This window comes from Cetorhinus maximus, chromosome 1, assembly GCF_964194155.1.
Source record: "Cetorhinus maximus chromosome 1, sCetMax3.hap1.1, whole genome shotgun sequence".
In the NCBI taxonomy this organism is placed as follows: Eukaryota; Metazoa; Chordata; class Chondrichthyes; order Lamniformes; family Cetorhinidae; genus Cetorhinus; species Cetorhinus maximus.
Window position 1 is genome coordinate 168,438,428 of NC_135879.1, and position 13,954 is coordinate 168,452,381.

The window sequence follows — 13,954 nt, forward strand, 5'->3', positions numbered from 1 at the left end:
GTGTGTGAGAGAGAGGGGGCTGTGTGTGTGTGAGAGGGGCTGTGTGTGTGTGTGTGTGTGTGTGTGTGTGTGAGAGAGAGAGAGGGGCTGTGTGTGTGTGAGAGAGGCTGTGTGTGTGAGAGAGGCTGTGTGTGTGAGAGAGGCTGTGTGTGTGTGTGTCTGTGTGTGTGTGTGTGAGAGAGAGGGGCAGTGTGTGTGTGTGTGTGTGTGTGTGTGTGAGAGAGAGGGGCAGAGTGTGTGTGTGAGAGGGGCTATGTGTGTGTGTGTGTGTGTGAGAGGGAGTGAAGGGGTGTGTGTGTGTGAGAGAGAGAGGGAGTGAGGGGGGGGTGGTGTGTGTGAGAGAGTGAGTGAGGGTGGGGTGTGTGTGTGAGGGGGGTGTGTGTGAGAGAGAGTGGCTGTGTGTGTGTGTGTGAGAGAGGGGTCAGTGTGTGAGAGAGGGTGTGTGTGTGTGTGTGAGAGAGGGGCTGTGTGTGTGTGTGTGTGTGTGTGTGTGTGTGTGTGAGGGGGGTGTGTGTGTGTGAGAGAGAGGCTGTGTGTGTGTGTGTGAGAGAGGGGGTGTGTGTGTGTGAGAGAGGGGCTGTGTGTGTGTGTGTGAGAGAGAGGGGCTCTGTGTGTATGTGAGAGAGAGGGGCTCTGTGTGTGTGTGTGTGAGGGGTGTGTGTCTGTGTGTGTGTGTGAGGGTGTGTGTGTGAGGGGGTGTGTGAGGGTGTGTGTTTGAGGAGGCGTGTGTGTGTGAGGGGGTGTGTGTGTGTGAGAGAGACAGTGATTGCGTGAGAGAGTGTGCATGAGAGAATGGGTGTGCATGTGTATGAGAGAGTGAGTGTGTGTGTGAGAGATAGAGAGAGAGAGAGTGTGTGTGTGTGAGGGTGAGTCTCTGGCTCACTCCCAGCCTCAGGACTCTCACTCACCCTCGTCCCCACACACCAACAGATATTCACACCCACACACACAGTGGGTGAGTAAATGAGCACCCTGAGGCTGGGAGTGAGACAGAGACACACACTCTCACCTTCTCACACTGTAACGGTCAGCTTCATTCATTATTCTTTCCTTAAATATTATCACTTTATTGCTTTGTCATTTCTTTATTTTTGCAGAGAAGCTGCTGCCCTCATCCAGAACACTGTGAGAGGAGCTACAGAGATGACAGGTAGATCTTCCCCCAGCGTAAGGTATGTCTGGACCTCCCTTCTCACCAGAGAGACTAACTACCTCATCCATCTCTCACACTGGCAGTGACTTCCTGAGGTCACAGCCCATGTACGGGCTTGCATGTCTAAGCGCGACCCCAGGAACCCCTGATTCTGTTTCTGCAGCTGCTTCTCCATGAGAGTTGCCATTCTCTCAATGGAGGAGCTGTTCAGAGCTTCAGCTCAACACAGTGCTCAAGCTCATCAAGGACTCCTCCATGACAGAGACCATGGCACGCAGACCCTCATGGACGTCCACCAGATCCTCCCGCGCATCCCGCTGGACATCCAACATCTGCCACCTGATGGACAACTCCAGAGGCTCATCTGCCTCGGACTCAGCCTCATCCTGGTCTCCAGCAGTCCTCTGACAGCTGGTGCCCTGGACACTCTTTGCTTCTGCCAGCTCCTCACACGAGTGCGCCATGCCATCCCCACAGTGCACAACCAGCTGAGCCAACGAACTAAAGCACAACGTGCTTGTATCTGAGCTGGTGCCTGGTAGCGAGAGAGGGTTCTCAGGCTCTGGGGCGTCCATCTCACATTTGCTCAGGATGAGCAGGTTGGCCACCCCACCACCCATCCCCCCCCACCGTTCTTGTGTGCTCAGCAGCATTATAGCTTCTCTTCTCCTGTACAGACAAAGGCCCATTCATTGTTCCACCCTCTAACTGTAACACTAGACCAGGTTTGCCACACACCTCCACACCGGTCTCCTATCCCCTGGGAAGCGGTACCTGTGATATTTGTACACTTGGTCTAATCTCCCAGCCTGAGCAGGCACAGGTATATGTGCCTTCTGTTACTCTGAATCTTACACCCCTGAGCGCCACAAAGGACGGCCATCCTTCAAGACTTCTCCACACAGTTATGTCTTCTCCACCATGCTAAATCAGTACTCACCCTTGCCGAGCACAGTTGGTCATTAAAGCTCTATCAGCACAGAATCTAGGTGGGGCACACCACGTCGTGCCCACTGACCTGGGCTGCCATCATCGCCCAGGCCTTCTTCCTTTTGTAAGGTTGTCTCCTCTTTCCATCCCGCGGCATCAGTATGTCCTGCCTGGTACTCACTGCCTCCACGAGAGTGCGAAACCACTCGTCCGAGAAGCGGGAGGCAGAGTGCCCACTTGCATTGCCCTCCCGCCTGGCATGTCAAGCGGGTGCTGATGCCATAGCTTAGATTTGGACAGCTCCCTGTGCCTCCTCTGGAACTCCTGGCAGCCTTCAGGGTGCTGCCTCAGCCGATTTAAAACCCCACACCGGGTCCCCATTGGACCTGGTGCCCTCCAAACTCCCGCACCTGCCGGCAACCCTTCCCCAGTGTGGGGGCATGTTTCATGCTGGCGGGCCCTTAACTGGCCAGCCTGAAATCGCGTTGTTACAACGTTCACGGCCGGAAGCGGAAATCGCGGCCTCTTCCGGCCCCACTGACCTCACGCACCCAACAGGTGCGAAATTCAGGCCCATATGTATATTATTCTTTAGCATATCACATGCGCTTCTGCAGAATGGAACAAAACATAATATGTTCTAAAGATGCTATAAATACATTGATCTGCTTTGTAGGCTTTAATTACACACAGGCCTTCAATTTAGGGAGATGGTTGGATCCTGGCACAGGTACCTATTTTATGCAAATGGCCTCTATTCTGCTCCTGTTCCTGATAGCGCTGGTAAAATCAGGAACTTAACTGTTCTGCCTGCACTGTCGTCTGTCACAAACATGCACCCTCCCCTTCAACCAAGGGGGTGAAACCCAAGAGTCCAGCTAAGACTCCCAGAATTCACTAGGGTTTAAAGTGGCTCCTGGCACAGGGATCCATCAGATGCAGCTGTGTTCGATTTGTGGAGAGGGAAGGTGGCCTGGTAAGGGAAAACCACAGCGTTGCAGACTGGCACATCCCAAGGTCCAGGACTACGTGCTGAGGGACGCACTAAAGCTTGGGGCAGCTGCCGCAAAGGCGCAATGGGGAAAGGTCGCTGTCTAATGCCTTTCTGCCATAGTGCACCGAGGGGCTGGGAATTGTATAGACCCCTTGGGCTGTATGACTTACATGTAGTATTTATTGCACACATTCAATGTATCACAATTATATTAAAGCACCTCAGAGTGCAACATGATCTATGTAGATAATTTAAATACCATTGCACTGTCTGACTGTCTGTTATGACCATTTTGAAACGTCTGTAAAATTCCTTGATTGTATTGGAGCACCTCAGGGTGCAACATGATCTATGTGGAAAACTTGAACATTATTGTACTATTTGTGATGGCCATTTTGAAATGTTTTGTAATGTTCTTTCAGATAGTTTGTGAATAAAGTGTATTTTTTGAAAAAAAAGGCTGTGCCTATTCCTCAAGGACACTCTTCCTGAACACCCACCTTGGCAGGGTTAGATGCAGGCACAATCCCAATGCAAGCGTTGACATCTGTGGATTTTCTAAGTCAATTATGTCCAACTAAGAAAGCAAGTATGGGAGCAAGACTAAGTTTGCAGCTCATTGTGGTTCCTTACCATCCTCTATAAAACTGGATGTGTTTTGTGCAGCTACAAACCTGAGAAAGGAATGCCTGAATGTTGAACGTTTTTTTAAGTTGCTTTGCTTACCAAGTTCATCTGTTGTGAAGTAAGTCGACACGTTTCTGCCTCCCTTCTCTGTGGATGCCATAATATATAACGTGTATTCAGTATTTTTCTGCAGAGACTTCAGTGTATATTCATGAACAGTTGAATTCACAGTTACAGCTGCAAAATATACAGAAAAATGATTAGAACCATAGAAAAGTCACGGCACAGAAAGAGGCCATTCAGCCCATCGTGTCTGTGCCAGCCAAAAAAAAGAGGAAAAAGAAACTAGCCACTCATTCTTAATCCCACTTTCCAGCTCCTGGTCCGTAGCCTTGCAGGTTACAGCACCTCAAGTGCAGATCCAGGTACCTTTTAAATGAGTTGAGCGTTTCAGCCTCAATGACCAAGGCGGTGAATTCCAGGCACCCACCACCCTCTGGGTGAAAAGGGTTTTCCTCATCTCCCCTCTAATCCTGTTACCAATCACCTTGGGCAGAATTTTTCGCTCAGCGTGCAGGCGTGCGCCCAACACGCTCGAGCACGAAATAACACGTGATGACATCGGGCAAGCGCAGTGGGGCAATATTTCAGTCGGCGGGGGCGCGCAAGAGTTGGCCGCACGCCCGCCATCAATTAAGAGGCCTATTACGGCCATTAACATATTAATCAACCATGCTTTTTCACTGCCCGCCCAACGTTACGGTTGGCGGGTGGACGAATCGGCCAGGTGGCCTTTGCCTTTCTGAGGAAATCTCATCCAAGAGCAGGATGACGTTTTTGAGATTAATAAAAAAAAAATGTTTGCACAGAATTTTCATCTTGTATATGTTCAGGTGACTGTTTCTGATGCGTGGGCATTCTTTTGGGGATTTTAAGATCTGTTATCATTGGATTTGAATTCTTCAGCTCCCTGAGGCAGCTCTCTGCCTTCGGGGAGCTTTCTGTAGGCGCGCCCCCGCGCCCACACTGACTTCAGCTCTCGCCCTCCTCCTGCCCCCACCTGGGCAGTGCTGAGCCTTTCACGCTGGCTGGCCATTAATTGGCCAGCGTGAAATCAAGGCCGGGGGCCGATCGTGGGCGGGGGCCTGTTTCCCGGCTGCTCCCAGACCCACTGACTGCACCCGCACGCTGAACTCAAAATCCTGCCTCTTAAATCTTAAATCACCTTAAAGGCTGTAAAACGTTGTCTAAGAGAACTTTGTGATGAAATCTCTGTGCACAAGGATAAACACATTGTTCATTTCACAAATTCATAGAATCATAGAATCAAAAATTTACAACACAGGGGGCCATTTGGTCAATTGAGTCTGTGCCCTCCAGCCTAATTCCACTTTCCAGCTTTTTATCCATAGCCTTGTAGTTAATGGCACTTCAAGTGCATTTCCAGGTAGTTTTTAAATGTGATGAGAGTTTCTATCTCTACCACTCTTTCAAACAGAGATCCAGATGCCACCAGACTGGGTGAAAAAAGTTCTCAACTCCCTTCTAATCCTTCAACCAATTTAAATCTATTCCCCTGGTTATTGGCCTCTCTACTGAGGGAAATAGATCCTTCCTATCCACTCTATCCAGGCTCCTCATAATTTATATATAATCAATTAAATCTCCTCTCAGCCTCCTCTGTTCCTAAGAAAATGATCCCTGTCTATCAAATCTTTCCTCACAGCTAAAATTCTCCAAACTTGGCAACATCCTTCCAAATCTCCTCTGCACCTTTTCCAGTCTGATCACATCTTTCCAATAATGGGTGACCACAACTGTACAGTACTCTCGAGCAGTTTAACTAGTGCCTTATACATTCTTGCATAACTTCCCTACTCTTATAGTCTGTCTCTTCTAGTAAAAGAATATATTCCATATACCTGAAGCTGAAGCATTTGGTACAATCTTCAGCCAGAAGTGCCGAGTGGATGATCCATCTCAGCCTCCTCTATAGGTCCCCAGCATCACAGCTGCCAGTCTCCAGCTCATTTTATTCACTCCACGTGAAATCAAGAAATGGCTGAAGGCACTAAATAATGCAAAGGCTATGGGCCCTGACAATATTTCGGCAATAGTACTGAAGACTTGTGCTCCAGAACTTGCCACGTCCTTAGCCAAGCTGTTCAGTACAGCTACAACATTGGCATCTACCTGGCAATGTGGAAAATTGCCCAGGTAATACCTGTGTACACAAAAAGCAGGACAAATCCAACCCGGCCAATTACCGCCCCATCAGTCCACTCTCAATCATCAGTAAAGTAATGGAAGGGGTCATCAACAGTGCTATCAAGCAGCACTTGCTTAGCAATAACCTGCTCACTGATACCCAGTTCGGTTCCACCAGGGCCACTCAGCTCCTGACATCATTACAGCCTTGGTTCAAACATGCACAGATGAGCTTAAATCCCGAGGTGAGATGAGAGTGACTGCCCTTGAGATCAAGGCCGCATTTGACAGAGTGTGGCATCTATGAGCCCAAACAAAACTGCAGTCAACGGGATTTAGGGGGAAAACTCTCCACTGGTTCGAGTCATACCTAGCACAAAGAAAGATGGTCGTGGTGGTTGGAGGTCAGTGATCTCAGCTCCAGGACATACTGCAGGAGTTTCTCAGGGTAGTGTCCTTGGCTCAACCATCTTCAGCTGCTTCATCAATGACCTTCCTTCCATCATAAGGTTAAAAGTGGGGATATTCACTGATGTACAATGTTCAGAACGATTCGCGACTCCTCAGACACTTAAGCAGTCCATGTCCAAATGCAGCAAGACCTGGACAATATCCAGGCTTGGGCTGACAAGTGGCAAGTAACATTCGTGCCACACAAGTGCCGGGCAATGACCATCTCCAACAAGAGAGAATCTAACCATCACCCCTTGATGTTCAATGGCATCACCATCACTGAATCCCCCACTATCAACAAGCTAGAGGTTACCATTGACCAGAAACAGAACTGGACTAGCCATATAAATATTGTGGCTACAAGAGAAGGTCAGAGGCTAGGAATCGTGCAATGAGTATCTCACCTCCTGACTCCCCAAAGCCTGCCACCATCTACAAGGCACAAGTCAGGAGTGTAATGGAATACTCCCCACTTGCCTGAATGAGTGCAGCTCCCACAACATTCAAGAAGCTTGACACTGCCCAGGACAAATCAAGTCCACTTGATTGCCACCACATCCACAAACATTCATTCCCTCCACCACCGACGCACAGTCGCAGTAGGTTGTACCATCTACAAGCTGCACTGCAGGAATTCGCCAAGGCTCCTTAGACAGCACTTTCCAAACACACGACCACTACCATCTAGAAGGACAAGGGCAGCAGATAGATGTGAATACCACCACCTGGAAGTTCCCCTCCAAGCCACTCATCGTCCTGACTTGGAAATATATCGCCATTCCTTCACTGTTGCTGGGTCAAAATCCTGGAACTCCCTTCCTAACAGCACCGTGGGTGTACCCACACCACATGGACTGCAGCAGTTCAAAAAGACAGTTCATCACCACCTTCTCAAGGGCAAACAGGGATGCGCAATAAATGCTGGTCCAGCCAGCGATGCCCAAGTCCCGTGAACGAATGAAAAAAAACCTTACTAATCACCTAATCTACCTGTCCCATTACCTTCTGCAATCTGGGGACATGCATTCTAAAGTCCATCGATTCCTCTACACCTCTTAGTATCCTACCTTTTATTATGTATTCCTTTGCCTTGTTTGTCCTTCCCAAATGCATTACCTCACACTTCTTTGGTTTGAATTCTATCTGCCATTTTTTGTACACCTGACATCTTCTGCAGCCTACAGCTTTCTTCCTCACTATCAACCACATGGCCAATTTTTGTACCATCTGAAAACTTCTAATCATGCCCTATATGTTTAAGTCTAAATCACCTGATATATGTATACCGGACAAAGCAAGGGACATAGTGCTGACCCCTGTTCAAACCCATTGGAAACAGTCTTCCAGTCGCAAAAACCCCTAGATAGGCCGGGTGGTTAAAAGTGAGGTTGAGTGTCTTGGGCTACAGGAAGATATAGGCAGGATGGTCAAATGGGCAGATAAGTGGCAGATGGAATTTAACCCTGAAAAGTGTGAGGTGATACACTTTGGAAGAAGTAATTTGACAATGAAGTATTCAATGAATGGCATGACACTAGGAAGTTCTGAGAAACCTTGGCGTGTGTGTCCATAGATCTCTGAAGGCAGAGGGGCGTGTTAGTGGGGTGGTGAAAAAGACATATGGGACACTTGACTTTATCAGTCGAGGCATAGATTACAAAAGTAGGGAGGTCATGTTGGAATTGTATAGAACCTTGGTGAGGCCACAGCTGGAGTACTGTGTGCAGTTCTGGTCGCCACATTATAGGAAGGATGTGATTGCACTGGAGGGGGTGCAGAGGAGATTCACCAGGATGTTGCCTGGGATGAAACATTTAAGTTATGAAGAGAGGTTGGATAGACTTGGGTTGTTTTCATTGGAGCAGAGAAGACTGAGGGGCGGCCTGATAGAGGTATACAAGATTATGAGGGGCATGGACAGGGTGGATAGGGAACAGCTGTTCCCCTTAGTTGAAGGGTCAGTCACGAGGGGACATAAATTCAAGGTGAGGGGCAGGAGGTTTAGGGGCGGATGTGAGGAAAAACTTTTTTACCCAGAGGGTGGTGACGGTCTGGAATGCGCTGCCTGGGAGGGTGGTGGAGGCGGGTTGCCTCACATCCTTTAAAAAGTACCTGGATGAGCACTTGACGTGTCATAACATTCAAAGCTATGGGCCAAGTGCTGGTAAATGGGATTAGGTAGGTAGGTCAGGTGTTTCTCACGTGTCAGTGCAGACTTGATGGGCCAAAGGGCCTCTTCTGCACTGTGTGATTTTATGATTCTGTGATTCCTGACACTGAGCCAATTTTGGATCCAACTTGCACCTTTCCATTGTACCTCATTGGCTATTACATTTCTGAACAGTCTGCTATGTGGAACCTTGTCAAAAGTCTTGTGAAAATCCATGTAGATTACATCAAACATGATACCCACACATCATTTTACGCCCGTTCAGGTCAGGCACACGCCCACTTGTCAAGGTAAAAATTCTGGCCCATGAGTTTCAATTCTATTAACCATTTTATGTGGCACATTGTCAAATGCCTTCTTACAATTCATATAAAGAACATCCATTGCATTTCCCTTCATTAATCTTCTCTGTTACTTCAGCAAAAAAAATCAAATAGATTAGTCACACATGATCAGCCTTTTACAAATCTGTGCTGGTTCTCCTTAATTCACTCAAACCTCTCCAAGACCCTGCTGAATTTTCTCTGATTATTGTTTCTAAAACCTCAGCCACTATTGATGTTGAACTAACCGGCCTGTAGTTGCTTGGACTGTCCTTGTATTCTTTCTTGAATCCAATCCTCTGGCACCTTCCCCATATCTAAGGAGGATTGGAAGATTATAGCATACCCTTCTGGTGTCAGCACCCCCACTATCTTTAGCAATCTCACTCTGACTGTTTGGGGGTGTCTACTTGTACACTCCCAGTGGTATAGTCGCCACTCCTTTGTCGCAAAATGAAGTGAAATAGCACATGAGAATAACATAGCTTTTTTGGACATTGTGGCCCTCTTCTGCCACGTCAGGGTGCTCCTAGTGACTCCGCTGACCCCCGTGAATCCTGCATAGCAATAGTTAATATCACTTTGGGATGTTAATTGCATCATAGAACTCTGATTTATGACTCACCAGGCTCTCACCTCTCAGTGGCAGGTTGTTTGTAGCTCTGGGGAATCACCATAATTTGGAACATGGTGGATTGCAGCCCAGAGCTACACTCTCCAAATTTTAACCCTTTGGTCAAACCTTTCCTGCCTGCCCTCCAACATCATTTTAAAAAAAACTGGGTACATATGTTTTTAAAAGAAAACATGTAAAAGGATAGAGAAGACATGGAATTGGAGGAGACAATTCCATTTGAAGATTCAGTACTGGCAAAGGCACTATAAGAGGAATGGCTTTCTCTTGTGCTGTAAATTCTACCCTACTTAATAGCACTTAATTGAGTAATAATATGTGAAAATACATTGATACTCAGTACAAGGTGAAGTCTATTGTTAAACGAATCGATGACTAACTGCTGCACATAGTATGCAACTATAAAGTAGAGACCTGGTAGGTTTCAAGTTTGATCAAAGGGGAGGAAATGAGCTCTTATAATTAATAAAAATAGGCAAATTATATAGATGGGATAAATCTTAGAGAGCTACAGGTAAGGTAAAATCCATGAGGGACCATAGAGAGAGACAATTGGTTATATAGCTTGAAGGGCACCACTCTGCATCAAGCATGGGGCAAGGCAAGGAGGTAGGCCTCCATGAACTACCACAGCTGGTACAGGGATCGAACCCATGCCATTGGCATCATTCTACATCACACTCTGACCATCTAGCCAACTGAGCTAAATGACCCTCAGAGAGCTGCAGTGGAGTAGAATTGTTCATTGAGGCATGCACAGGAAACAACTAAAAGAATGAGATATGTACAATGACAATAATGGGGTTTCCATTCACAGCACTAATATGGATCTGGCTGTTTCTTAATATTGTTTTGTATTAGACGACTCTAAAGAGTACTCTTACCATTTTCACCTTTTGCAGATTTATAGAAGATGGTGTAATTGGTGATAAACCCACATTGCTTTTCCACTGGGATTTCATGCCATTTAATTGTGGCTTCCGTGCCTTTCACAATTGGAGCAACAATATCTGGGCCTTCTGCCGGAACTGACAAAGAAAACCTTAGTCTAATACACATATAACACAAATAATTTATTCATTTATAATCAAAGTGATTGATTTATTTTCCATTCCCAACTTAACCAGGTATTAATGACAGACAATAGGATACCTTTATATTACAGTACTGTACAGGCTTGTGGTTTTCACCAGCCTCTTAGCAACACATCTACTCTATTTATTTTCTCAACGGTATACTGGCTGAAAGCAGAGTGAATGAATATGGCACTAATCTCCATTACCACCAGGACAAGATGGGCCCAATTTTAACTCTCTTCCAGTAGGTACATTTTAATGGCTAAAATCAGGCCCAATAAGTCAGCTGTATTATTTCTCCAAGCTGGTTTTATTTCCTTGTCAGTTACAAGGAATGCATTCCTTATAACCGACGAGGGCAATTAGGGATGGGAATAAATGCTGACCTGGCTAGCAATGTCCACATCCCATGAATGAATTTTTAAAAATTCTATAAGTTAGAAGTTGATCCTAGTAGGATGAGCATTTTTTTTATTCTTTCATAGGATGTAAGCATCTCTGGCAAGGCCAACATTTGCTAATCACCCTAGTTGCCCTTGAGAAGGTGGTAGTAAGTCACATTTTTGAACCGTTGCAGTCCCTGTGATGTAGATACACCCACAGTGCAGTTAGGAAGGGAGTTCCAGGATTTTTACCCAGCGACAGTGAAGGAACAGCGATATATTTCCAAGTCAGGATGGTGTGTGACTTGGAGGGGAACTTGCAGGCATTGGCGTCCCTTGTGTCCGCCTCTCCTGTCCTTCTAGGTGGTGGAGGTCAATCACAAGTTTGGAAGGTGCTGTCAAAGGACCCTTGGTAAGTTGCTGCAGAGCATCTTGTAGATGGTACACACTGCTGCCACTGTACATCGGTGCTGAAGGGAGCAAATGTTTAAGGTGATGAATGGGGTGCCGATCAAGCAAGTTCTTTGTCCCGGATGGTATCAAGCTTCGTGAGTGCTGTGGGAGCTGCATTCATCCAGGTAAGTAGAGAGTATCCCATCACAATCCTGACTTGTGCCTTGTAAATGGCAGACAGGCTTTGGGGAGTCAGGAGGTGAGTTACTCACTGCAGGATTCTCTGACCTGTTCTCATAGCCACAGTATTTATATGGCTAGTCCAGTTCAGCTTATGGCCCCAGTGCTGGTCAGCCTGGGGTGGGGAGTGGGGGACAAGGCAGCATAGAGTGAAGGAAGTACACAATCACATGCCAGGAGGGTGGGGGCAAGGTAGCACAGACTGAAGGCTTAAAGGGTGATCAACATGTCTATGTCATTATGTGTCTATCACTTCCTGTGGGATCTCTGAAACATCCTGAGCCCTCCGTACCTGTGCAGAATTTGGCTTATTTCCCTCAGTTTCTCCAGTCTCCATGAAATACTCTGGACTCTCTGGGAATAACACCTTACAACCGGCTAAGTCATTATCTAAAAGTCCACACCCGGACAGGTTAGCTTGGGATCACCCCCACTGTTTCTAGATCTGTAACTTTTAAAAAAATATTTGTTCATGGGATGAGGGCGTTGCTGGCTAGGCCAGCATTTATTGCCCATCCCTAGTAGCCCTTGAGAAGGTGGTGATGAGCTGCCTTCTTGAACCGCTGCAGTCCAGGTGATGTAGGTACACCCACAGTGCTGTTGGGAAGGGGGTTCCAGGATTTTGCCCCAGCAACTGTGAAGAAATGGTGATATATTTCCAAGTCAGGATGGTGAGTGACTTAGAGGGGAACTTGCAGGTGGTGGTGTTCTCATGCATTTACTGCCTTTGTCCTTCTAGGTGGTAGAGATCACAGATTTGGAAGGTGCTGTCTAAGATGGCTTGGTGAGTTCCTGCAGTGCATCTTGTAGACGGTACACACTGCTGCTACTGTGTGTCAGTGGTGGAGGGAGTGAATGTTTACTGTGGTGCTAATCATGCAGTCTGCTTTGTCCTGGATGGTGTCAAGCTTCCTGAGTGTTATTGGAGCTGCACTCATCCAGGCAACTGGAGAGTATTCCATCACACTCCTGACTTGTGCCTTGTAGATTGTGGACAAGCTTTGGAGAGTCAGAAGGTAAGTTACTCATTGCAGAATTCCCAGCTTCTGACCTGCTCTTATAGCCACAGTATTTATATGGCCACTGATTACAGACAGCAAGGGAAGGGAACAAGAGATTCAGTTCTCTCTCATCCCTGTCCGTAACAAGGCTGTTTGATGCCACACTCGATAACATTCTGCCTTGATATTAAGGGCAGTCACTCTCGCCTCACCTCTTGAATTCAGCTCTTATGCCCATATTTGAACCAAGGTTGTAATGAGGTCAGGAGTTGAAGGGTTCTCGGGAGAACCCAACTGAGTGTCTGTGATTAAATTATTACTGTGTATTTTTTTTATTCATTCATGGGATGTGGGCTTCGCTGGCTGGGCCAACACTTATTGCCCATCCCTAATTACCCTTGAGAAGGTAGCGGTGAGCTGCCTTCTTGAACCGCTGCGGTCCATGTGGTGTAGGTACATCCACAGTGCTGTTAGGGAGGGAGTTCCAGGATTTTGACCCAGCGACAGTGAAGGAACAGTGATAAATTTCCAAGTCAGGATGGTGAGTCACCTGGAGGGAAACTTCCAGGTGGTGGTGTTCCCATCTATCTGCTGCTCTTGTCCTTCTAGATGGTAGTGGTCGTGGGATTTAAAAGTGCTGTCTAAGGAGGCTTGTTGAGTTCTTGCAATGCATCTTGTAGATGGTACACACTGCTGCTATTATGCGTCGGTGGTGGAGGGAGTGAATGTTTGTGGATGTGGTGCCAATCAAGCGGGCTACTTTGTCCTGGACAGTGTCCAGCTTCTTGAGTGTTGTGGGAGCTGCACTCATCCAGGCAAGTGAGGAGTATTCCATCACACTCCTGGCTTGTGCCTTGTAGATGGTTGACAGGCTTTGGGGAGACAAGAGGTGAGTTACACATCACACAATTCCAAGCCTCTGACCTGCTCTTGTAGCCAAAGTATTTATATGGCTAGTCCAGTTCAGTTTCTGGTCAATGGTAACCCCAGGATGTTGATAGTGGGGGAATTCAGTGATGGTAATGCCATTGAACATCAAGAGGTGATGGTTGGATTCTCTTTTGTTGGAGATGGTCATTGCCTGTCATTTGTGTGGCATGAATGTTACTTGCCGTTTTCAGCCCAAGCTTGGATGTTGTCCAGGTCTTGCTGCATTTGGACATGGGCTGCTTCAGTATCTGAGGAGTTGCGAATGGTGTTGAACCTTGTGCAATCATCAGCGAACATTCCCACTTCTGACTTTATGTTGGAAGGAAGGTCATTGATGAAGCAGCTGATGGTTGGGCTGAGGACACTACCCTGAGGAACTCCTGCAGTGATATCCTGAAGCTGAGATGACTGACCTCCAATAACCAAAACCATCTTCCTT

The 13,954-nt window shown here is 47.1% G+C and overlaps 1 protein-coding gene across 2 annotated transcripts in view; it reads right to left on the reverse strand.

Moving 5' to 3' along the window:
• LOC144685179 (interleukin-6 receptor subunit beta-like) overlaps nt 1-13,954 on the reverse strand; it is a 154,408-nt gene that overhangs the window by 39,509 nt on the left and 100,945 nt on the right. For both annotated transcript variants that reach the window (XM_078549626.1, XM_078549625.1), the window contains 2 exons: nt 10,377-10,520; nt 3,804-3,941 (listed from right to left, as the gene is read on the reverse strand). In XM_078549626.1, coding sequence (XP_078405752.1) covers nt 3,804-3,941; nt 10,377-10,520 — 282 coding nt within the window. The remainder of the gene's footprint in view (nt 1-3,803; nt 3,942-10,376; nt 10,521-13,954) is intronic.